The sequence below is a fragment of the Neomonachus schauinslandi genome, chromosome 8 (genome assembly GCF_002201575.2).
Source record: "Neomonachus schauinslandi chromosome 8, ASM220157v2, whole genome shotgun sequence".
NCBI lineage: Eukaryota > Metazoa > Chordata > Mammalia > Carnivora > Phocidae > Neomonachus > Neomonachus schauinslandi.
The window spans coordinates 50,892,821-50,920,082 of NC_058410.1; the positions used below are offsets into that span (position 1 = coordinate 50,892,821).

General features: G+C 37.4%; 1 protein-coding gene across 1 annotated transcript in view; it reads right to left on the reverse strand.

Annotated features, from left to right (window-relative positions):
* Window positions 1-6,059: 6,059 nt before the first annotated feature.
* The window catches only part of CDC40 (cell division cycle 40), a 53,116-nt gene continuing 31,913 nt past the window's right edge, over window positions 6,060-27,262 (reverse strand). The window contains exons 6-15 of the mRNA XM_021693128.1: window positions 26,517-26,613; window positions 25,337-25,476; window positions 24,439-24,513; window positions 22,239-22,284; window positions 20,050-20,151; window positions 18,930-19,045; window positions 18,559-18,692; window positions 9,225-9,301; window positions 7,584-7,728; window positions 6,060-6,362 (exon numbers count right to left, since the gene is read on the reverse strand). Coding sequence (XP_021548803.1) covers window positions 6,185-6,362; window positions 7,584-7,728; window positions 9,225-9,301; window positions 18,559-18,692; window positions 18,930-19,045; window positions 20,050-20,151; window positions 22,239-22,284; window positions 24,439-24,513; window positions 25,337-25,476; window positions 26,517-26,613 — 1,110 coding nt within the window. The 3' untranslated portion in view covers window positions 6,060-6,184. The remainder of the gene's footprint in view (window positions 6,363-7,583; window positions 7,729-9,224; window positions 9,302-18,558; window positions 18,693-18,929; window positions 19,046-20,049; window positions 20,152-22,238; window positions 22,285-24,438; window positions 24,514-25,336; window positions 25,477-26,516; window positions 26,614-27,262) is intronic.

Sequence of the window (27,262 nt, forward strand, 5' to 3'; positions counted from 1 at the left end):
ATTTCTAAGGTTTCTTCTTGCTTGAAGATCTCATTATTCTAAGATTTTTGTGATTAGAGATGGCTTAGACAGTGGTAGGGTAATTTCTTCATTTGTGTGCTATAAAGGGAAGCCTTAGGATAAATTCAGAAGAATCCAAATGATGTGCTTATTCAGAAGAAAAGGCCCGAATAAAAGAGGAATCTGTGATGATAGTTCTCCAATCAAATGAAGTGCCCTCAGGCCAAGTACCTCTTTGGAGAACAGCTTAAACTCACAGGGTTCTAAAAACTGGAATGTTTCAGACTGTACTGGTTTATACATCTGTTTACAGAATATCCTAACAAAGTGGCACCATCTGAAGATACTAGATTAAGTATGTATATCTGCGGTGATCCTTCTGTATGTGCATGTGTGAGCGTGTGCGTGTACACAACACACACACACATGTGTACATATACATTTCTATGTATGGCTGAATGCCCAAGAAAGAAAAATCTTCAGACACACAAAGCTCAGAGGGAGCCTAGAACCAGACAGGTAGGTAGAGCAGGAAGCTACTCTGCAGCAGTCCTAGGAGTTTAGTGTACCAGTGGTGCTAGAGGCCTGAAGCACTGGAGATAAGGCTGTGTGGGGGGAACGGATCGCATGGAGACACTTGCACAGCGGGACCCTGAGAGTGCTACGTTACCTCAATGCAAGAGTCCTAAAAATCCTCCCTCCCTCCCTCATCCCCACCCCCAGCACAAGAAAGCCTATCCTTGCTGTAGCTCTGGGAGGAACTGAAAGTCCCATGAGAATTTGAAACCTCTGGCCTGTTTACGGAGTTGAATTTATATTAATCTCATGGTGAAGAAAACCAGAAGCTGAGAAATGAAGATAAAAAACTGAGGGCGTATACATAAGGGTATATGGCAGAAACGGATGTAAAACGACTGTGAAGGGGCTCTTCAACTCAGGCTACAAAGGATTTCTTCAAAAAAGAAAAAACAAGACCCATTTAAGATGAATTCCTAACAAAAAGTTACAACTGACAAGGAGGTGGCCCACCATGAGGTAGAGTTGACATACACAATAAACGCTGGGGTTTTCAGCCCAAGAACTTGACATAACAAGTCTTAAAGTATAATATAAATTGTTTAAAATGATTAAAGGCATAAAAGACGGGCGCCTGGGTGGCTCAGTCGTTAAGCGTCTGCCTTCGGTTCAGGTCATGATCCCGGGGTCCTGGGATCGAGCCCCGCATCGGGCTCCTTACTCCGTGGGAGGCCTGCTTCTCCCTCTCCCACTCCTCCTGCTTGTGTTCCCTCTCTCGCTGTCTCTATCAAATAAATAAATAAAATCTTTTAAAAAAAAAGGCATAAAAGACTATATAAGAAACCTTAAGAAAATGATATATGAAGAACAGGTAAATATAAAAAAGCATAACTAGACCTTCCATAAAAGGAAAGTCATTGGAATAGATTTAATGGATTAAGCGATACAGCTGAGGAGACTGCAAAGCAAACTGAAAGATATACCTGAGGAAACTACCCAAAACGTAGCACAGAAAAATTTATATTCTTAACGTATTTTGAGTAGTCTGAAGATGAAGCAGTAAAGTTGAATATTTGAGCTATGGGTGTAAAAAGTGGTGCTAGACCTGTTATGTGTGATATGGCAGTCATTAGCTGCAGGTTGCTATTGAGCACTTAGAATGTGGCTAATATGACTGAGGAACTGAATTTTAAGTAACTTAAATTTAAAAACTTCTACCTGATTCAATTATTAGAAAACTCAGATATATTTGCAACAACTTGGGCATGTAAATCGACTTGGTGTGAAACAGGTAAAATATCTGATGAATATTTAGTGTCTAAATTGAGACATGCTGTTATGTGTGAAATATACACCAGATTTCAAAGACTTAGTATGAGGAAAGTAAAATATTTATTTAAAAAATAATTGAGGGGCGCCTGGGTGGCTCAGTTAAGCGTCTGCTGACTCTTGATTTCAGCTCAGGTCATGATCTCTGGGTCTTGGTATGGAGCCCCACATCAGGCTCCGTGCTCAGCGGGGAGTCTGCTTGAGATTCTCTCTCTCCCTCTCCCTCTGCCCCTCCCCGCCAGCTTACGCTCTATTTATTTCCAGAGAGAGAGAGTGAGATAGAAAGCATGAGAGTACAAGCAGGGGGAGCGGCAGGCAGAGGGAGAAGCAGGCTTTCCACCGAGCAAGGAGACTGATGCAGGACTCAATCCCAGGATCCTGGGATCAACACCTGAGCCGAAGGCAGACGCTTAACCAACTGAGTCACCCAGCCATCCCTAAATCAACCTTTTAAAAAAAATAACTGAATGCTGAAATAATACTTTGGATATATTTCATTAGATGAAATATATTATTAAAATTAATACCCTGGTTTTTTTTTAATGTGGCCATTAGAAAGTTAAAAATTGTACACATGAAAAAAAGTTACACACATGGCTCACATTTTCTATTAGCACTGTCCTGGGACATGTACTTAAAAAATGTTTGAGATTTGAGTTAGTGCCTCAGATCTCAAAAGCTGAAGGGTGGAGAATAGGATGTGGGGAGCTAGAAAATTCCCCTAAAGATTGTGATTGCAGTTCCAGGAAGCTGTGCAAGCAAAGGAGTTCTCTCTTTGTCACTAAAAATAAAGCCACTCTAAGGACTCTGGTTGCAAGTTGAGATGGCTTTTCCCTTAAGTTCCAGATAAAATGGCAGTGTTTAGGTTGAGATAGCTGTTTCTACAATTAATAAGGTGATTATGAACATAGAAATATAGAAAATGTATATACATACATATCTTCACATACATACATGCGTGTATATATATACACAATACATAAATGCATGTAAATACATGCACACATGCATGTATTTATTTCTGGTTATCAAAATTTCTATGTGTACTAAACAGTGCCATTTCTGAAATACTCGAGATAGACTCTACTGCACTGATTCTCATTCTTAGTGTGTCTATCAACCAGGGATCTTGCTAAAAGTGCTGAGTTTGACCCAGTGAATGAATATACACATATTTTTGTATATTCACATTAATATACATTCAAATATATATTAATATAAATATCTATATATTTCTTAGTCGCAATTTTTTGTTCATTCATTCATTTTACTTACCCATTGATCAAGTGAACATTTGAAAACACGGGTGTTCTCTGAAAATTCATGGGCTCTCATGAATTTGAGCCACGTGCTGTGGATCTTTCTATTGGATCACCTCTTCTCCTTCGTAGGTCCCTTGGCACTTGCCTTATTTCTACTATATTTCATCGATTACTGTATGATCCACTAAGAGAGAATGCTGCCAATTAAACCATGACACATCACTGACTTTAAGACATAGCCCTCATTTCAGAGATGTCAAAACATGGAAAACATGCATCTTTGATGGCACACAGCATCGGTGTTCCCTAGGTCTCACCTTGAAACCCAAACTGAATACTGCTGCTGGATACGTGGACCTGGATGGCCCTTCGCACGTGCCTTCCCCATACCTGAATTCGTTATGGCTCCTCCAACTAACTCCGTTTTCTTCTCTTCTGTATCTCAGTGAGCAACACCATCTCTGGGTGATTCTGATGCAGATGGCTCTCAGTCTGTGCCGAGGAACACCGTTCTTCAAGGAAAGCCTTCTATAATCTTTACTAGTGCTCAATCCTTACGGCTGTCATTCAAGAGTTTAATATTTCACTGTCATTATTTTCCTTCGGGTAATTTATAAACATGCTAATAAGGACATCGACCAGCCTCACGATGCATCGTCAAGAATCACTCTCTACTTTTTTACTTAGAGAAGTGCCTGTTTGATGCTATTCCCTGTTCCTTATCTTAAAACTGTCTCCTTATAAGGACAAAATATTCCCAGTTTGTGCTTCAATATTTAAATATTCACTTGATTAAAACTTTCAGTAAAGCATCACTTTTATTCTAACCTTTAGGAAGGAAATCTGTCCTGGGTGTGATAAGAAGGTTGCAGTGGGGAAAAGGGGCCAGAAGGTAACCACTTAATTCCAGTAACAACATGATCTTGAGACTTTTTTAAGCTGGAAAAGAACCCCACTCATTTGTGTACTCTGAAATGGGTGCAATCCTAACTCAGTGCCACCACTAAGTGAACAAATACAGAATGTGTTAGACTTAATCTGTGTGCTCTCAACGCGATGCCCTGTATTTTTGTTAGTTAACTAGAATAAACCCATTAACATACCATATTAATATATCACCCCCACCTCTAAAGCATCATTTCTCCCCATAAAATAAAAATGACCCATTTAAAATCTGCAGATGGTTTAATTTGTTGTCTCAACAGTTAAGACTAAGAATGAAAATTTTGATAACACTTTCTAGAAAAAATGCTTTATTTAAAAATATGATCTTTTTTTAAAAAGAGACAACTTTTATGTACAGTTTAGTTTAGAAACAGTCAAAAACACAATAAAATAAAACCAGATTTAGAAATTATGATTTGTAACATATACAATACTGATGCTGAACGAGATAGTTTAAATGTATGATTAATTCTTTCTGTCCCATTACATTTCAATCATTCACATTTGTTAAAACCAGTGGTTTGGGACTAAAGAAAAGGTATTCTGTGAACTCCTCCTCCCTCTTCAGGAAGTGCAGCTACTCTTGCTGGCAGATACAGAAAGGCAGCAGCCAGGCAGTGCATTCTCATTTCTTTGAGTGTCTGTGTGCCGCAAAATAACGTGTCTTACCATTTTTTAATTCTCTTTTTCTATCTTCTGTTTATTTATATGTGGCCATAGTGCCAGGTCATCTATACCAGGCCTTTTTAAAAATTAATTTTTAAAAATGGAAGTTCTAAGCACTAGAAGCATGAATTGCTATTGACAGTCCAGGGCTCAGAGCTAATGCCCTTAGGATATCAACATTCAACATGATTTTGTTCTCCAAGTTGGCACTCTGAGCAGCTTATGAACCAATGTTTTGAAGCATGGTACTGAAATATTTCAAAGCACATTCAAATATTCAAATATCTTACAGAGATTTGTAATAAAACAGGAGAAACGGCTTGTCAACCAAAGTGCTGTTAGTTACTATCTTGATTTCATAATCTGAAGTTCTTAAACTTTTTTTTTTTTTTAAACCAACCAGTTATTGCTTCTCAAACAGGGGAACCATAGCCATCTTTCTGGAGTGTCAATTTTATTCAAAGATTTGGAAAGAAGTTAAAAATTTTTCTAATCTTTAAAAAGTTCTGTTGCATATATTCATAAGCAAAATCAGAATAATTTTAAAGATAAAACACACCACTTCAAAGAAATTACAAGTTGACATTTTGGACGATGCCCTCATACCCTAGCTCCTATGAGGAGTATTTCAGTAGTAACATCTGTGAATCGATGACCTAGGAGACCCTGATTTCTGGAAGTGTAGCCAGGTCCTTACAGATAGTAAATACAAATAAAACTCAAAGTCTTGACTCAATTCTCTTGAGTTTCACCTTCAAAATAACATAATTCTCTGCTTATATATAGTCCTATCTATACTGATTGGGAAGAAAGCCAAGGAAACAACTCTGGACTGTTTATTTTCCGTTGTTTAATAGTTAGAGGAATGCTGCAGTCAGAGAAGATTGCTGACTTAAAGTAAACATACGATATATGTCATAAAAAATAGAACTCCTGAATCCAAAAGATCTGAACTTGACCCACCAAAATAATGGGAACAGTAATTGTGGGTGGTTTTACCTTCTTTCAGATTCACATTAAATAACATCGTCCCTGGTCCTTACTTCCCTTTTTGTTGAAGCTTAGGTAAACATGGTGCCTTTCAGAATTATTTGTCATTAATTGTATTACCTCCTTTAAAACACCAAATCCACCAGGGATTCTTCCTCAACTCCAGAGAGATCCTTTCAGTATGTCAAGGGGGGTAAACCCAAACTGCCTGCCAACAACTACTCACCACATAGAAAGTCAATGGTCATTCTCCGTATAAATAATATCTATAAAGAACAAAATGAAGTTGCCAATGAAATTATATGAGCCAAATTTACAAAAAATATATATGTATTTTTAAACAATGGGTCAACTTCATAAGGCCATGTAAGGCAATCATAATCTGTAAATCAAGTTGTCATCCAACACATTTAATAATTAAATATAGTTAAATATGAACTTGGACCAAAAACGACCCTAGCTAAGGACTAATCTCGTTAATCCCACAACTTAATGAGCCCATCCCAACCACATGTTATGACTTTAGATGTTTCATGTGGATGCCACACTGCACCTATACACACTTTATCGTGAGCTTTAAATCGACTGTAGAGTTTGGTGGTCTTCCAGTCCCAGATGTTCAATTTTCCATTTCCATCTCCTGAAATCACATAGCTAGAATGGGAAGAGAAATAAATTCAAATTGTTCAAACACCTTAAATGGACAAAGTGTGTAAGGAACAGAGAGTTTATCTTTTTCACAGTAACAACAACAACAACAAAGTCAATGTGAATATACAATACTCAGTGAGAATAACAAGGTAGAGCACAAAGCAGTCTATAATTTAAACTTCTACCAAAAAAATCTCCCCATTGAGCTACCAATCTGTGAGTAAAAAAAATGTATTAACCAGGAAGGTTGGGAAACCCAGGGGCCACAATAAAAGCAGTAACAAGTCACTCTTTAGACAGTCAGAAACAGGGTAGGGGAACCAGCCTCCCACAGAGCCTGGGAACACCCATTCTACCGTAGTTAGACTCGACCACCTTCATAATTATTTTCTGGTTTCAAGGTCCTTTGAAACTGTCTAAGAGTGACTCGTAGGAGTCTAAGGTACAAATCCCAGCCTAAACATACAAGGTTACAGAGATTTCTGGATTACTTCTACCTACATATTTTAGCTAAGAATGGGGGAATGAATGCAGAGTTTCACTCATAGAAAGACTCTATCTATAGGGCTTCACGAATACAGTGCAGCCTAGAAAGAGTCAAGAGCTGGATTTGAGGTCTCACCACAGAAAAGCTGCAGTGAAGTTGTTAATGTCAACACTGCAATACAGAATTAATTCTGCCAGTGTTTAATCACAGCCACATAGCGATTACAGTCCTCCAAGCGTTGTGAGAAAAGCAGAGAGAAAATAAGGCATAGCCCATATAGACAGGAACTTATGACGTGGTTAAAGGGCACAGGACTAAGCAAGATAAAGAGACCCACTGAAGAACTTAAAAAAGTCAAATGTAGTTTTCATAACTTATTCTTGTCTTTCCATCAGGCACTGTGACAATCTGCACAGTTATCATGAGATTACATATGTGACAGTGTTTTTTTTTTTTTAAGATTTTATTTATTTATTTGACAGAGAGATAGACAGAAGAGCACAAGCAGAGGGAGTGGCAGAGGGAGAGGGAGAAGCAGGCTCTGCACTGAGCAGGGAACCCGATGCGGGACTCGATCCCAGGACCCTGAGATCATGACCCGAGCCGAAGGCAGACGCTTAACCATCTGAGCCACCCAGGCGCCCGACAGTGATTTTTTTAAAGTGTTATTATTTGTATGACATTAGTTTATGTCACCACATTTGAATATGAGAACATAAGAGAAGATTTAAACTTACCTCATGTCTGGTGAAAAGTCCACCTGACAAGCATAACCCGCTACCATATGGCCCTTAAAAATTTTTTTCTTATTCAATCTAAATCTGTTCTGTGCTCCAAAAATTAAGATTTGGTTGTCCATTGATTGGCATGCTAGCCATTTCCCTGTAAATTCAATAAAGGAGACATATTAGAGCAAGACTGAAAATTCTAAAATGACTCTTTATTTTAAATATGTTCAGACATTAATATTCTTTTGTTCCCAATTACTTTATAATAATAGGAAAATGAATTTACCATACCATTTGTAAAGTGTTACAAATCTGTCACTGACAAGAGGGATTTATATATAAAGAAGTAATGGATTTTGCTTGAATAATCCCGTATCATTGAGCACTCTTCATATAAAAGCTTTTTTTGTTTGAATAAGGATATACAGAAATTCTGAGTTCAGCATTAACAGAACTTAAGTAAAATTTTATGAAATGAAATTAATTTGGAGTAAGTACAGACAAGAGAACCATTGGGGAAAAGAGACTTATCTGTGTTAATTATGGAAAAAGGAAAGATTAACACTAGGTGAGAAAACCTAGGATTATTAAATAAAACCATATAAAAAAAAGAGATATGATTAAAAAAATTATCGGAACTGTTACTGAAAGGCCAAATTGCTTTTATCTTCCCAAGATTCACCAAAGTCTCTAGAGCCTGAACTGTAGTATCTTCTTGCATCCGATGTACTTGCAGACATTATTAACTAAGGGAATGCTCTTAACAATATTCAGTCTGAGAGGGTAAATAGCCTTGTTCAAGATGAGCACAATATTTGTAATGGGTAGCGTAAAAACATACCACATAAAGTGTAGATACAGAGAGACAAATGTGACAGTATTCAATGCGGTCATTATCAAAATAGGACCCGGTTAGGTTGCTCTTCTCATAAAAATCATAGGGTACTTGACAAAAATGATCACTGATTTGCCGGTGGCAGATGCCTCCGTGGAACAGCAAACTATTTCTTGCCTCCTCTTCCTTGCTCCACACTCACAGGAGCTATGGGAGTTAACAGGGGCTTTGAGGACAGTGTTGCCCAAACATCAGCCCCTCTACTCTAATACCCTCATGCAGAGCTACAATTCTGTCGGTATACTGTCAGGATATCTGTAGTACAAATTACTTTGTACTTAGAAGGCAATGCACTTTTGAACAGAAAACAGTAGTAGATGGATTTATCTTTTTTATTTTGCCTGAGAAGCTAAAGTATTCTTATTATGGGGAACCAGATCAAAATTTCTCTCCTCTGAAAGAAGAAGAGCTCACAATAAATCACTAAATGACTAAACATGATTCTGTTGGAAGGAGAATTCTTTAAAAAAAAAAAACCTGATCCTCAGATGGAAATCCTTAGATGTTCTGTCAATGTGAGCTGCAATTCACTGTTTATTATTATTATTATTATTATTTTTAAAAACAAGAGAATGGGTGAGGTGACTCACAGAGGAAAACCAGTGACTATTTCTAATATTGGAAAGGTTTCCTTATACAAATATGGCCCTGTGACAGACTTCCCCTAGGAGGAAAAGGCCAAAGTTCTTTTGAATACAGAAAGCACACTCTGTCTTAGAGGCTCATTTAGAACCACATTCTACCTACTCACTCACCATTTGGAGACAAAGTCACCGCAGGCATGGAGTGCATACTGGGCTCTGCTATATACTTGAAATCCACAGGGATATCCCTAAAATTTAAAAACAGCTTATCAGAATTAAGTAAGTTTTAAAAAGTACCTTCAGAAGAATTATCTCTGAAACCAAAGAGATATTCTTGAAATTATATATTTAACAAACTTTTCATGAAACTTCCTGGGGGAAGGAAAATCACAAAATGGCATCCCGTTGCTTATTACAAATCTTGTACTTCACAAATGCCTTTCCGTGATAATTATAACAGTGTTAGTGATTTAGTTTTCCAACTCTATTTGACTTAAACTTTGGCCTTTATGTTAAAAAGTCTGTGACTGAAGTTCTCTGACAATAAACTCATCTAAAAATGTACGATGTAGGCAGGCGCAAGATGTCTGAGGCAAGCCTACAGGGAAGGAGGTACTCTTAGTTTACCTGCCAGTTTCAGCCTTAACTGGTTAACTGCAAGCAGGTGAGAGGATTAAAGAGCCTTAAGCAGTGCAAGGGGATAGTAGGCGAAGCTGTATAGGGATCTGCAAGCAGGCAGAACCCATCCTGAAGTAATGAGATTTCTGGATGGGTAAGGGAGATTAAGTGCTTGGTACCTGGACATCTATTATTCTCAGTGTGTATGGTGCAGGAGAAAAATGCATTAAAGAAATTCTTATATGAGTGACACAAAGAATAAAACAAACACAACAAAAATCCAACACTAGTCACCTAAATCTAGAACCATGAAAAGTTCCAAATGCCTTTTTGTTTTTAATATTCTCCATGATAAACTTTTTAGTAATTCTGAACAATTTTGGTCTTGTTGCTTTTCATGAGTGACCAGAAATGTTTGGTTTTTTTTTTTACAGAGTAACGTGTGGAAAATGTAATCTGATGAATAACACAGAATATAAAGCAGCAGTATCAATTTCTAACTATGGTTCAAGTTCCAAAACTTTGATTAATTAGGAAATGATAACAATAATTATAGTAATTATTTGCCTTTAAGTAAGGATTTTCTCTATCCATCTATCTACTCATCCAGAAGAAGCAAATGATTAGAAAAAAACTTCTATGAGGGTCTTGGTTAGAAGGAAGTATTTTTAGGTGTAACCTGGGGAACAATATCATTTATCAAATCTCCAACCCTTTATACTTCTCTAAAGTACCAATGAGAATTGACATTCAAAATGACCCAAATGTACTCAAAAGAACCTCAGTCTGAAAAAGGTTCAACTGTTTTTCCCTCCTCATATAAAATTATTAGCCAATAATAATCAATAACAGATTAAAACATAAGAGCATTTCTAAATTAACCATAGTCTAGGTTCAGATCAATCAATGTTTTCCTAAAAGTAAACAAAAAAAATGTATGCAGATCTCTTATTTCAAGGACTCTTGGTACAATGAGCTCTAGAACAAGAAATGGGTCTGAACACTCTATGAACATTGTTATTGCTAGTGAAAATGTCTGCTATGCGTAGTTATATTTATTTATTTTTTAAAAAAGATTTTATTTATTTATTTGTCAGAGAGAGAGAGAGAGAAAGAGCACAAGCAGGGGGAGCGGCAGGCAGAGGGAGAAGCAGGCTCCCCGCTGAGCAAGGAGCCTGATGTGGGACTCGATCCCAGGACCCTGGGATCATGACCTGAGCCGAAGGCAGACGCTTAACCGACTGAGCCACCCAGGCGTTCCGGCATAGTTATATTTAATAAACACAACACTGTTTTCTAATTAGAACCTGTAATTCCATAAATAAGCTAGTAACTTATATCTTACATATAATCTTCAGTCTGGAAATTTTGAAATCACTGAAAAAAACTTTGATAAAAATCTATGAAATTTTAAAGATAAAAGATAAACAGTAGGATCAACATCTGTCAAATTTTCTTCTAAAAATATTTTAACATAATAAATACCTTTGGGAGAAAACATGTCTGACATCTCATGAATTTAGCCAATCAGCATTACCATAGGCTGTTCAGTATCTAATTATAATCTCTTATTCTCCTTTACAACCAAGTTTCCTTTAGTTTGTTTTCTTGTATCATTGTGCTACTCTTAGCAGGCACAGGGTGTAAAAGTTTGGCAAACACCACCTGTGTGAAGGTCCTAGAAATAAGAATCAGGGCCTCCCTTTCTGCAAGCTGCCAGTAACACTAGTAATCACTTTCAGGAATGGCTGTACCTGGTAAAGGATAGCTCCAGGGATCCTGAGTTGGTTTTGCTTCCTACTTGTCTTTGTAGCAAGACTGATCCTCACGTTTCCTTCTGACTAATCAAACTGGATCCAAGTTATCTTCTTTCCCCACCAGACCCTTCATCCATCTAACTATCTAGCCATATGAATAAGAATGCGAGTTCTGCATGTTTTATGTAAGCCTCATGGTATCCACAAAGCAAAAACCTATCATTGAGACACGAAAGAGAAACAGAAAGAAATCAAACCATGCTACTATAGAAAATCATCAAATCACAAAGGACGAGAGGAAGAAAGAAAGGAACAAAGGAACTATAAATAACCAGAAAACAATGAACAAAATAGCACTAGTAAAAGTCCAGACCTCTCAGTAATTACCTCAAATGCAAATGGACTAAATTTACAAAAGACACAAGTTAGTTGAATGGATAAAAAAAAACAAAAAAACAAAAAACGAGACCCAACTATATACTGTGTATAAGAGACTCACTTCAGTTTTTTTTTTTTTTTGTAAAGATTTTATTTATTTATTTGAGACAGAGATTGAGAGAGACAGAGAGCACATGAGAGGGGGGAGGGTCAGAGGGAGAAGCAGACCCCCCGCTGAGCAGGGAGCCCGACGCGGGACTGGAGCCCGACGCGGGACTCGATCCCGGGACTCCAGGATCATGACCTGAGCCGAAGGCAGTCGCTTAACCAACTGAGCCACCCAGGCGCCCGAGACTCACTTCAGTTTTAAGGACACACACAGACAGAGTGAAAGTATGGAAAACATATCCCATGAAAATCTTCTGAACATGAAAATGGAAACTAAAAGAAAGCAGGGGTAGCTGCTATACTTGTATGAAAGAAAATAGACTTTAAGCCAAAAACTGCAATAAGAGACAAAGAAGGTCATCATATAATGATAAAGAGGTCAATTCATTAAGAAGATATAACAAATAGAAGGATTTATATACCCAACATCAGAGCACCTAAATACATAAAGCAAATGTTAACAGATTTGAAAGGAGAAAATAGATAGCAAACAATACAATAATAGCAAGGGACTTCCATACTCCATTGTCAACAATAGATAGGTCATCCAGACAAAAATCAATAAGGAAACATTGCACTTAAACGACACATTAGACCAAATGGTCCTAACTGACGTATATAGACCATTCCACCAAATGGCAGCGGAATACACATTCTTCTCAAGTGCACACCAAATATTCTCCAGGATAGATCATATATTATGCCACAAGACAGTCTTAATATTTTTAAGAAGACTGAAATCATATCAGGCATCTTTTCTAACCACAAAGGTATGAAACTGGAAATCAATTACAAGAAAACTGGAAAATGTACAAGTATGTGGAGGTTAACAACATGCTACTAAACAAGACATGGGTCAAAGATGAAAACAAAAGGGAAATCAAAACCTATCTTGAGACAAATGAAAATAGAAACACAACATACCAAAACTTACGGGATGCAGCAAAAGCCAGAGGGAAGTTTATACTGATAAACACCTACATTAAGGAAAAAGAATCTCAAATATAACAACCTAACTTTACACTTTTAAGAATTAGGAAAAGAAGAACAATCTAAGACTCAAGTTAGCAGAAGGAAGAAAATACAAAGATCAAAGAAGAAACACATGAAACAGAGACTAAAGAGATAATAGAGAAGATCAATGAAACTAAGAGCTGGTTTTTTGAAAAAGAAAATTGACAAACATTTAGCTAAACTAAGAAAAAAAGAGAAAAACTCAAAAACAGAAATGAAAGAGACATAACAACTGATAATATAGAAGCACTAAGGATCACAAGAAACTACTATGAACAATTACACACCAACAAATTAGAAAACCTAGAAGAAATGAGTAAATTCCTAGAAACATGCAACTTACCAAGACAGACTCATGAAGAAATAGAAAATCTGAACAGACCAATGACTAAGAATACTGAAACAGTAATCAAAAACCTCTTAACAACAAAAAAAGTCCAGGACCAGATGGCTTCCCTGGTGAGTTACACCAAACATTTAAAGAAGAATTAATATTAATCCTTCTCAAACTCTTCCAAAAAAAATAGAAGAGGAGGGAACACTTCCAAACTCATTTTATAAGGCCAATATTACCCTGATACCAAAGCCAGACAAAAAACTACAAGAAAATTATTGGCCAACATCCCTGACAAATATAGATGCAAAAATACTCAGTAAAATTTTAGCAAACTGAATTCAACAGTACGTTAGAGGAATCATATACCATGATCAAGTGGGATTTATCCCTGGGATGCAAGGATGGTTCAACATATGCAAATCAATCAATGAAATACAAAAAGGAAGGATAAAAATCATATGATAATCTCAATAAATGCAAAAGAAAGGACAATATTCAATATTCTTTCATGATAAAAAGTCTCAATAAACTGGGTATATGGGGAACACAGACATGTGTGACAAGTCCACAGCTACCATCATACTTAATTGTAAATGGCTGAAAGCTTTTACTCTAAGATCAGGAAGTGTGTCTGCTCTAACCACTTTTATTCAATATAGTATTGAGAGTCCTAGCCAGAGCAATCAGGCCAGAAGAAAAAGGTATCCAAATAAAAAAGAAGTAAAACTGTCTCTGTTTGCAAATGACATAACATTTTATATAGAAAACCCTAATGACTTCACAAAAAAACTGTTAGAACTAATAAATGATTCAGTGAAGTTGCAGGATACAAATTCAATATTAAAAAATCAGTTGCATTTCTAGATACTAACAACGAACTACTGGAAAGAGAAGTTAAGAAAACAATCCCATTTATAATAGTATCAAAAAACAAGAAAATATTTAGGAATAAATTTAACCAAGGTGAAAGATCTGTACACAGAATTAATACTGTAAAATATTCAAAACACCCAAAGCAATCTACAGATCCAATTCATATCTACCAAAATTCCAATGGCATATTTGACAGAATTAGAACAATTCTTAAATTTGTATGGAACCCCAAAAGACTCCAAAGCAATCCTAAGAAAGAACAAAGCTGGAGGCATCAAGCCTCCTGATTTTAACTATAATTAAATAAAAGTTATAGTAATCAAAACAGTATGGTATTATATAAAAACAGATACACAGATCAAATGGAACAGAACAGAGAACCCAGATATAAACCCATGCATATATAATGAATTAATTTTCGACAAAGGAACCAAGAATATACAATGGAGAAAGGATGGACAGTCTCTTCACTAAATGGTGTTGGGAAAACTTGATATTCACATGCAAAAGAATGAAATTGGACCCCTACCTTATACCATACACAGAAATCAACTCAAAATGGATTGAAGACTTGAACATAAGACCTGAAACTCCTAGAAGAAAACACAGGAGATAAGCTCCTGGAAGTTGGAATAAACAAGTGGGAGTACCTCAAAGTAAAAAGCTTCTGTACAGTAAAGGGAACCACCAACAAAATGCAAAGGCAACCTAAGAAATGGCAGAAAATATTTGCAAACCACGTATCTGACAAGGGGTCAATATCCAAAATATGTAAGGAACTCATACAACTATTATCAAAAAGCCAAGCTACCCAGTTAAAAAATGGGCAAAGGACCCGAACAGACATTTTCCCACAGAAGACAGACAAAGGGCTGACAGGTACAGGAAGGTGCTCAATATTACTAATCATCAGGGAAATGCAAATCAAAACCACAATGAGATATCACCTTACACACTGTATGACTATTACCAAAAAGTTAGGAGATAAATGCTGGTAAGGATGTGGAGGAAAGGGATCTCTCATACACTGATGGTGGGAATGTAAACTGGTACATATAGCTACTATGGAAAACAGTATGGAGATTCCTCAAGAAATTTAAAAGAGCACTACCATATGATCCATCAATCCTATTTCTGGGTATATATCCAAAGGAAATGAAATCACTATGCTGAAGAGATAGTTGTACTCCTGTGTTTAATGTAGCATTATTCACAATAGCCAAGGTATGGAAACAGTCTTAGTGTGAAAGAATGGATAAAGAAAATGTGGTATTTACATATATAATAGAATATTATTCAGCCTTAAAAAAAGGGAATGCTGCCATTTGCAACATGATGAACCTAGACAGCATTATGCTAAGTGAAATAAGCCAGACAAAGACAGATACTGCATAGTATCACTTATATGTGCACTCTTAAAAAAAAAAAAAGTCAAACTCATAGAAACAGAGTAGATTGGTTGCCAGGGGCTCGGGTTGGGGTGGGGACCTACGTGAGGCTGGTAAAAGGGTACAAACTCTTATGTGGAAGACGAATAAGGTCTAAGGATCTAATGTATGACATGGTGACTATACTTAAAATAGCATATTGTGTAACTGCAATTTGCTAAGAGAGTAGAACCTAAGTGTTCCTACCAAACAAAAAAGGTAAATATCTAAAAGTGGCAGATGGGCTAACTCAGTGAGAATCCTTTCACAATGTATACACATATCAAATCATTATGTTATACACTTCAAATATATTTATTTGTCAGTTATACCTCAATAAAGCTGGAAAAAAATCTCAAGCTTTGGAATCAGCTTAATACAAGTTTGAATTCTGGCTTTTCATGTCTTATGGAATCTTGGGTAAATTACTTAACCTACATTAGTTTCCTCATCTATGAAACAGGGATAGCAAATACATCTATCTGATAAGACTACTTTGGCACATTAAACCAGAGAGTTCACATAAAATGCTTAGCATGCTTGGCACACAGAAAGGGCTCAACAGATGTAGCATCATTAATAATTATGACAGTAATTGACTTCTTTAGATATTTAGCACATACGACGTGCCAGGTACTGTGCTGGTGCTGGGGACACACTGTGAGCACGGCTGACACAGAAACAAATGTGCAAGCACTAAAAAACAGTGAGAAGCAGGGGTGCCTGGGTGGCTCAGATGGTTAAGCGTCTGCCTTTGGCTCAGGTTGTGATCCCGGGGTCCTGGGATTGAGCCCCACATCGGGCTCCTGGCTCAGCGGGGAACCCGCCTCTCCCTCTCCCTCTGCCTCTCTCCCTGCTCATGCTCTCTCTCTCTCTCTGTATTTCTGTGTCTCAAATGAATAAATAAAATCTTAAAAAAACCCAAAAACTGTGAGAAGCAAAGTGTTGTGTGGGAACATGGAGAAGAGGCACGTACCCTCACGAGAGGATCAGTGAGGAAGGTTCCAATAGCAAATGAAGTCTAAAGGATGTCATCATTTATAATGACACACTATTATGACTCTTAGGAGTATTTCTTAAGCTCCGAGGAGGGAAAACAACAAACAGGCTGACATTACCCCTTAATTTAATCAAAATATTTTGCTGACCAATGCTCTAATTTAGAAAGCACACACAAGTGTTCTTAGAGCCCTGTAATTGGTGCTTCATTTAAATATTTACCAATTTCATTTATACCACTCCACATTTTAAAATGGAGCTGAAATATCATCCGAAGATAGAAACATCTGAAAGTTTAAGTATAATCAAACTGCTAAAGTATATAAACAAAACAAGTACATGTATATGTTTATCTTCAGAGTCTGGTACAAGTAGTCTAAGGTGACTCATATAAAACTTGATGTCCATATCAGATTCTCTGCATGTAACATCATTTCTGAAGTAAGAAAGAGCTCAGTTATAAGACAGTCTCAAAGCACGGACTTTAAGGATGATATTAAAATTATACATAAAGTATACAGTCAGCTCTCCACGAATGGGGGCAATTTGAAGGGGTGGGAGAAACTGCAATCAAATTACAAGGAACCTTCAGTTACCCAAATTTCCCTGACGATGGTTAGGGACCTGCTCAGCTCCTCAAAGGGATTCAGTTTCAGGAGCAAACTACTGGCTGTAGCGCAAGGCTTCCCACTTCGTAAAGCAGAACAACTTCCGGGGTGGGAAGTCACACTTCCTAGGCCCTGCAAGGCTGTAACCATGGCCGAGCTGTGCTTCATAACTGACTATAAAAACGAGCTGGGCTCCATCCTAACATTCCCTTGAACAAAAAGACTATTATGCTTTTCTTTGTAAATAAATGATAAAACATGATCTATGACACTTAGTGAAACTAGCTTTAGAATTTCTTTTTTATTTTTTAAAGATTTTATTTATTTATTTGAGTGAGAGAGAGAGCACACGAGAGGGGGGAGGGTCGGGAGGGTCAGAGGGAGAAGCAGACTCCCTGCCGAGCAGGGAGCCCGATGCGGGACTCGATCCCGGGACTCCTGAGCCGAAGGCAGTCGCTTAACCAACTGAGCCACCCAGGCGCCCATAGCTTTAGTATTTCTTGACTTTAGAAAAGTTTTTTTTCCTCTCTCAAGGAAAGCAAAATTACCAACATACTCTACAAATAAAACATTTGTTTTCTACCATTACGTGTTATGAATGGCAGGACACAATGGGTGATGACATGAGGCCAGTTTCAGTACTGAATAATCATAATGTAGACATTTAAAAACTTAAAAGATTTTTAAATATTTTTTCTTTCTTTCTTTCTTTTTTTTTTTTTTTAAAGATTTTATCTATTTATTTGACACAGAGAGACATAGCGAGAGAGGGAACACAAGCAGGGGGAGTGGGAGAGGGAGAAGCAGGCTCCCGGCCAAGCAGGGAGCCCAATGCGGGACTCGATCCCAGGACCCTGGGATCATGACCTGAGCCGAAGGCAGACGCTTAACGACTGAGCCACCCAGGCGCCCCAACTATTTTTCTTTTCTTTGGGTTGACTCTAATGTTCAATCCCCACAGTAAATAATAGAGTCTATACATTTGTGGGCCCTGCATCTCATCAGTCATTTTGCAAAGACAAATAAAGTACCTAATAAACAAATGTAAGGCAACACAATATAAACTTTTCACCAATGCAAGAAAAATGCCTCAAAATATATAACCTTTAGATAGACTGCCCAAAGACTACGAAACGTAGCATGTCTAAATTTTTATTTCCATATTCTGGGTACTTAAATATTTAAAGCAGCTTGGCTGGCAAGCCAGAGATCATAGTTGTGAAAATATTCAAATGGTTGCATATTATCAGGCTTTGCTTTGGCTACAAAGTTTTAAATTGCTTGCTATAATTACATAAATCAGATCTTCTACTGACAGAAACTCACCATTCCCAAACTCTTAGGCTCTTATCATCAGATGTGCTCACAAATCTCCTATTCTCATCAACAAAAACAATGGTGTTGACAGCTCCCAAATGCCGGTCATACTCCTGCACAATTTCTCCACTTCGAATGTCCCACTGTATATCAAACAAGAGAAAAGGTAAAGACAGAAGTGGAGCAGATATGAAAATTAAGATCAGAACTATGGAAAGTGAAGAAAAAGATCTCTAACGTAATGACTGTTTTCTACTAAAAATAGACCATTAGCAGTCCCTAAAAGCAGCAAGCATTAAACAAGTTAATATTCCTTATTCCATCCCCTAATACAACATAAACTATAGGAATCTTACTAAGAATACTGTAAAAAGACTTACCTGCACAATCTTTTTATCAGACATACCAGCTACAAAGAGATTTTGCTTATCTTCATCGGGATTAAATTTGACACAATAGGGCACTTTTCGGTTTGTAAATCTTGATATACACTGTCCTAAAACCAAAGACTCAGGTTAAAGTAAGGAAAAGAAACTTGATCACTTCAAAGACAGCCCGGGGATTAACATTTCGAGATCATTTGCTTAATACATTTTGGGGAAGGGCAGCCTGCTTGTTACTTACTATAAACTATATTGTTCCTTTTCACAGATTCTTTATGATTAAAAATACTTTTTTCAAAAGTAAATCTGTATCAATTGCAGAATAAAGTGATTATGATGTGTAGCCGGAGTTGAGACCCACTGCGGGGTAAGAGTAGGGGCTCTGGCATTAGAGACCTTGGTTTAAATCAGTTCAGCCACTTACTAGCTGTGTGGCTCTGGAAAAGCTCCCCCCTTTAAGCCTCAATTTCTTCATCTGTAATAATAACAGTAATTACAGGGTTATTTTAAGAATTGGATGTGATGCTGGATACAAGTGCATAGCACAATGCCTGGTAAACAGTAAGTGTTCAATAAATATTAGCTATTATCTTTACCGTTAAAACTCAGTGAGATGAAAGATGGTTCTCTAATTATATAAAATTATACTAGCCACAATGTACTAATACAATTAACGTCTGTGAATATATAAAACCACCTGACCCATGGGTCTGTAAACAGACTTACTTTTTAATCAATGTGGGTAATTAAATTTAATTTTGTTCATCAGACATTTATTGTGCTTCTATTATGTGCAATGCAGCGTGCTTGGTGGTAGAGGGGAACAAAAAGATCAATTAACTAGTCTGTGGAAGATTTCAAATTTTTTTGTCTATCAGGATGTTTGCTTTATAAATTGTATTTAATGGAAACAAAGTCTCAGAGTAAAAGAGCTACTTATGTAGCTGAGTTTGAACTCTACAAACATTTTATGATATCAGCTGACAGTCGAGGATATGAGAATCAGCAGTTACAGAAGGCACCATTTTGCCACAGAAGACTACTCAATGTTGCACCGTTTATAAATGCTAATTTATAAGATAAATATGTATTGGCATTAGTATAAGTGAGCTCTTACCTGTCTCAGTGTCCCAGAGCTTAAGGTACCTGTCATAAGCTGCACTGAGGAACTGCGTTCCTGCAGTATTAAAGCAGATGTCCCTAACGGCTTTGCTGTGGCCTAAGGCAGGGACAAAAGAAATGGAGGTGAGGTGAAGTATCTCCTCTTAAAACACAAACACCATAAAAGAAACAGCATTTTCAAGCCACCCTGTGAGTCAAAATCTCTGGAATCCTATCCCCTGACTTACTGATGCAGAATATGTTAGGTGTGGGCTTGGGAACGTAGGTGGTTTTTTTATTCCCCCTTCAAATAGTTCCCTAGGTGTTTCTGATGCATAACATTTAGGTAAGAACCAAGATAAAAGATCTAACATTTTTTTTTTAGAGTTTGTCATAGAAATCTTTTAATACGCAATATACATAATTGATGACTAAGCAGCCAAGAATTTAAGGAAACATAACAGACCAATTATTGCCAATGAAAGAGGAGGGCCTAGTGACATTTGGGAGGTTCATTCTCCAGATTACTCACTAAGTGAAACAAAGTGACTTTACCCTATAAAGTTCATGAAATCATAGCTCTTCTTCAATACCTGCAGATTTCTGTGATCACATTACCAAGTTTCAGAGAAGGGACTTCAGAATCTCAGAGACTTAACCTTTTGGAAACTAACATTAACTTCTATTTTGTTTTAAAATAGCATTTTTGACAATAAATTAACTTTAAGGTGCTCTGCTTAGAAATCAGTCTGCCAGACCAATCCACTCTTTTGAAAGTTGCAGGGACAAATAAAATGTGGCTAAATGAAAGCAGAAACCTTCCTTTTTTCTACCACCCCATCAAGACCAAGACTGACAGAACATGCATTCATTGCACAAATCGTCAACCACACACGGCAGCGCTGGACGGCCATCACCAGGGAACTCGAATCAGGCTATGTGCCACAGTAATTAGGCATTCTTTTCTACAGCAAGAGTCCCATCTTCCAAAACTGGTAATTTTGTTTCCCACTGAAAAACTGCCTGCCGGTGCAGAGGAGACAGATGGAGACCAAGTCCACTACATGTACAAGAGGCATCTTGTTCCCGTCTGCTGTGGAGAGTCTTCCTGTAGGGTGCTATGGTACCCTGGGCTATTTATTTGTTTAGCAAGGCCCTAAAATCCTAACAAAGTGCTGCAGAGTGGCACTTGAATCTAAAAACAGAGCCACTACGATTCACACAAATAGTGTTTCAATAATGTACAGTTAAATTTGGAAATGTAACCAGACTTCACACGAAATCTCACAAAGACAGTAAACTATTCTCTACCAAAAAGACTAGTTTGCCACAAAGCTGTTCTCTTTTTGGCCTTGTTTTCTCTTTCAAGGAGTTCGCTCGATTTTATTCTTTCGTATGCTTTAGCTGCCGATTCCGAGCCCCTTTTCAAAGCTCAACACCTGGCTAATTGCTTACTGGACATTTTCGTCTCAATATCCCAAAGGCAGCTCAAATTTAACAGTGACACCTCATCATCCTCTTATGTTCCCTCTCTTGGCAAATGGTATCACCGTTCAGCCAGCCAGCTGGGAGTCACCCTAGATTTCTGCTTCATTCTTATCACTCACATCCAGTGACTCAGTCTCACTGATTTTAACTCTTGATTGTTCCTTTCCTCTCCATCTGCTGCTTTAGTCCAGGCTCTCATCATCTCTAATCCAGACCGATGAAACAACCCTGTCATTCATTTCCCTGCCTGCAGGCCTGCCCCCTACCAGAGCATCTTCCATACTGACACTATGATCCCTGTAAACTTCAGATCTGATTGAGTTAATTTCCTGCAAGAGCTGTTTAATGGCTGGCTTTCCAAGGCCCTCTGGATAGATTCCACACTCCTCACTGATGGCACATAAGGTCCTTCATGCTCTGCCCCTGGTTATACTGCTTTTTCCTCTTGTCATCTCTCACCATATCTCCTCCCTGGCAATTCTGAAACATACCTGGCTGCCCCAAAGCAGCATGCTTTCTCAAACCACTTTTGCTTTTGCTGTTCTCTCTTCCCAGTTCCCTTTTCTGTCTATGTGGGAGGACTCACTCCCTCTTCAAGACTTAGTTCGAGTCTTTGAAGACTTTCCTTCATTATCAGTGTAGTAACATTCCTGTCAATGATGTAGTTTAAAAAGTCTTTCCAAACAGATTTATAGACAGAAAGAAAAGAAGTATTACCAATAAATGTTCGCAGACAGCGTCTGTCTCCGTAAACCTCCCATAGCTGGGGGAAAAACACATAGAAATATTAAACTGAATACAAGACTTAGATAAAATGACAAGTTTCAATCAAGAACAACAACCATATGCCAGCTATGTGTGTGCATATCTGTGGGTACTGGGGATTTAACCAAAGGCATCAATGAACATGATGCTTGGCGCTGCTAGTCTGTGTTGTACCATTTGGACTACACACACACACACACACAAATATGAACTCTGATACTGAAAGATACACCAAAATATCAAGAGAACTTAGATGGAGCTAAAACAAGTGATTTTCACTTTCTTCTTATTCTTTTCTATATTTGATATATTTTCTATGATGAAAAGTTTTTACTTATGTAATATTATAAGCTACTTTCAGAAGAACTAAAGGTTATTAAAACTGCCATGTTTATAACATTTTGGTACAGAGGAATTTTTTTTTAACTTTCTGAAGTAACAAAATATTATAGAAGCTATATGAAAATGATCTAGACTAAAATGTAATAGACTAATAATTCTCATCACACCTAAAGTGAATTAATACAATAGCTTCAAAACTACCTTCTTTCTTCCTTTCTTTCAGATTTTATTTATTTATTTGTCAGAGAGAGAGAGAAAGAGAGGGCAAGCACAAGCAGGGGGAGCAGCAGACAGAGGGAGAAACAGGCTCCCTGCTAAGCAAGGAGCCCGATGCGGGGCTCGATCCCAGGACCCTGAGATCATGACGTGAGCTGAAGGCAGACGCTTAACCGACAGCCAAACCAGGTGTCCCTAAAACTACCTTTACTCTTGCCTGCCTCAAATCTATTCCTCAATAATGTTACTAGTGTTCTAAAAGAGATAGCACTTCCTGGCCACCCAGTGCCAATAGGATTAAGTTTCAGTTCCCAAAGCATACCAAGCAAGGACCTCTAGCACCTGATCCTTTGCTATGACTGTCGCCATTCTGTATCTCTCAGATTTGAGACTCCAGCAACCAAAAACTCGTCGTGTTCAGCACATGTCATGCTTATCCATTCTATTCACTCATTTCAGACATACTCCACTACCCACACACCCTTCCCCCACCACACTTTACTTAGTTACCTTCCTGCTGAAGGATGCTTCCTCTTAGAAACCAGAACACTTTCCACCTGACTCTATAACCATCATTTACATCACAATGAAATGATTACCCTGAGGGCAGGGACAGACCTTGATAAATTTTAGTCTCCGCCCCTTGCAGATAATAGGTACCTAATAAATGTTTATGGGTGTGAACAAAATTGAACTCTATGCTTTTTTAATTGGTCAAAAGACCTTAATCTCAACGAACATAGCTTGTATGAAGTCAAAGTTAAAGGAAATAAAGGTTTTTACTCCAAACTGCTGGCCTGTGATTTTAAGCTACTGAGTAGAGACAAATGCCTAAATGATTGCTCTCATCAAGAAAAGCTACCTTCATATATTGTTAATACCCATGAATTGTTTACAAAGAGTAAAATTTTAATGATTCAACTTTCCAAGCCTCAAGAGTATTACAGAGTTGATATTTCTTGACCATCATAAGAATCTAGACACAGAAGACACAAAAAAGGATAACTACTCTTTAAGATTTTTTAAAAAGGCTTTCCCCATGTTCAAGCTGACATGCAGCGGCAACTGAGTTTTTTCCCCACATACTCTACAGCTGAAATTTAGCTTAAGGTGGAGCTTCCTAAGACGATAATATAAAAACTGAGAGAAGAGGGTGGGAGCATTTCTGCTACTTGGTATCCACTTGCATTTATAAAGAAAAAGGATGAATTGCATTATCTACTTTCTAGGATGGGATTTCTATCGTGTGTCCTCTCTACCTCATATGGTTCTGAGGAACAAATGAACTTAGTTACATATCCAAAACCTCTAAAAAAAAATGCATTATTAGTGATTAAATATTGATGTAACTAAAACCAAAGTGACTGATTACGTTCTAATCAGTTATCTAGCTTACAAAAGAGCCTAGCCAATTGGACCATAGAGCCATATTTGAATCAACATGTTTGGAAGGAGTTCATAAGTGGCTGCATTCATGGGGCCTAATAATTAGCCTCTAATTGGCTAGCAAACCCAAATTTATTTATAATTAACCAAACAGACTTGACCAAAGCACTAGCTCAGCAGCATTCCTACTCTGTTACTGAAAACTCACCTTAATTTTACAGTCCATGGAACAAGACAGCAATAAATGGCCAGAGAGAGGAAATAATCTGACGGCACTGACACCCTATAAAAAGGTATTACAGTTATCAATCAGAAACATTCTACTATCAGCTAAAATGAAACATAAGGAAAGGACAGTGTATTTTTAAGCAATCTAATTTACTGTTTTTCTTCATTCCAAAAATCATGCCCCAGAATAACCTTCATTAGTATTCTAAGAACAGCCTTTATTGACACTAAGCTTTTGAAGATATGTTTTTTAACCTTTAATACTGACTTTCTCACCCAAGGGAATTCTTAGTCAAGTTGCTAATGCTCTCTCTCCTCTTCCTTTTTTTCAGTTCCTTTGCTCTTTGCTAAGAGCTGGGAATTATCAGCTGGAATAGTACAGATGACAAGGAATATCAACATCAAAAGTTTCAAGTATCTTGTCTCTGCATTAGTTTTTTGTTTTAAGATTTTATTTATTTATTTGACAGAGAGATAGCGAGAGCAGGAACACAAGCAGGGGGAGTGGGAGAGGGAGAAGCAGGCTTCCCGCTGAGCAGGGAGCCCGATGTGGGACTCGATCCCAGGACCCTGGGATCATGACCTGAGCCGAAGGCAGACGCTTAATGACTGAGCCACCCAGGCGCCCCTCTGCATTAGTTTCAATATGACCATAGTTTATAAACCAGAAACCATCTAATCTTCTCTTAAGCATGATAATTCCAAGAGCTAAGGCAAAATTACTGAGGTTTTGGTGCTACTACCAACCCATTATTCACTGACATGGTACCCCAGAAAAAGTAGATTGTGGCAGGAATTTGTGGGGAAAGGCTTGGGCTACCAGAATACTGAATTATGAATGTTATGTCATGGTCAATCCCTATGACTAATCTGCTTACCTTTGTATGTCCAGACCACACATGAATTTGTTTTTTGGGAAGGTAACACTTCTCAGGTGGCACAGTGGACCGAAGATTAACACCAACATCCTGAGGTATGTGAAGATAGGATCTACCTTGGTAGTCATACATTTCTTTAACTGAAACAAGAAGACAAAGGAAAGCAGTGAACAAATATAAGCTACAGTCATAAGATCTATATCCTTAAATGATAACAATTTACTCATAGGGATATTGTTCCTTATTAAGGTTGAGGTAATAACACTCTGATGAAGTTAAGACCAAGAGTCAGCTAAAATTTAGCTGCTTGAAATCACTGCTATTATTTACAATTAGAGGTAGTATTTTGGAATTTCTAACTACCCAGAGAATATCAGACCTTTAAGTAAAATCTATACTTCTTTTACTTAGTTACACATTTTAATGATACATAAAAAAGACTTCACTGCAGCATAATTACAGCGAGGGAAGAAAAGAAAATACTTGGGCCTTGTGAGTCACAGGCAAAAACCCAGAAGCAAAACAGGATAGAAAAGAAGTTAAAGCAAAAATATCATTTTTGATACATTTCCTGAATGTATCATTCATTCAAAGTACATTTCCTGAATATGCATTTCCTTCCACATATCCTTTTTCCCTGCCTTCCTCTTTTACGCCCTTCCAGGTTCCTTTTCCATTCTCTTTTACACTTTCAACACAAAGTTTGCAGTGAAGTCACTTGTGGGGCTTAAATGACATAGTGTATATAAACATTTAGTAACTTGCCTGGCACAGAGTAAGTCCTCAATAGATGTTGGCTGTTATTTTTATTATGGCTGCAAGCACCAAAGCATTAAATAGTGTCCTTGGAAAGAAAACTGGAGTTTGAGAAACCAAATATGGCCTCATCAAACCTAAATATTTGATATGTGATCTAACATTAGAATAATCAATACATTGGTACTAAATTATTCTTTACAGTTTGATAGTAACTACATAATTTTCCAAATATAACTAATTATTATTATATGGACGAGTCTGCTGTAATTTTTTTGAGATGCAAACAGTCAAATACAATTATTCTTAATATAGTGAAGTACAGCAGCTGATTAGTAAAGGCAATTGATACTACATGAACAGAGAACAGAGTGAATATCTGAAAGTTTATCATAAAAATGAAGAGGCATAAAAACTATATTACCATGTAAGATTGTCTTCTCCTCCCCAGGCTTCTCTTCTTCCTGTTTGCCTTTTTTCTGCCTCTTCGCTGTGATTTCATCCAATTCTTTTTGTTCTTCCTAAGGAAGTTAAGGAGTGAACTTTAAAATGGATGTTTTAGAACCCCACTGTGCCCAAAGCTGGTTATAAATACTTTATAATGAGGTCCAATTTTGGGTGAAGCAAGAGCTGTAAGTATTACAGCTGGGATAACAATCTCAACTCTTTGGCAGATTACAAAATGACATTAACACATAATGGGTACTAGTTAATACTTTTAAACTCATTTTATACAAAACCCATCTTTTTGGAACACCTAGAAACAAATTTATTGTATTATGCTAATTATGTAAACAAAAAGACAAAGTGGTTAGAAAATCTAGTATTGGAAACTCAATTTGTATACACAATGTCGTTCTCCAGTAAACAGCTTTTCCTAAGGATACAAGGATCCTTATATCCATGAGGATATAAGCAATGACTACAGATTTTTGACACAACTTTTATGCGAGGAGCAGTGGAAGGAAGGTGGGATAGTAGTAAATCTCTATAATAAAAAGAAGTCAACAATGTCTAATGTAAATAAAAAGCGGCACATGTATATGATTGATATACATGGATGAAAGATACAGCTAGAATATAAGCTTCATGGGAACAGGATTTTCCTGATTTTGTCCACTGCTATATCCCTAAGGCCTAGGACAGTCACTGGCTCACAGAGACAGTAGG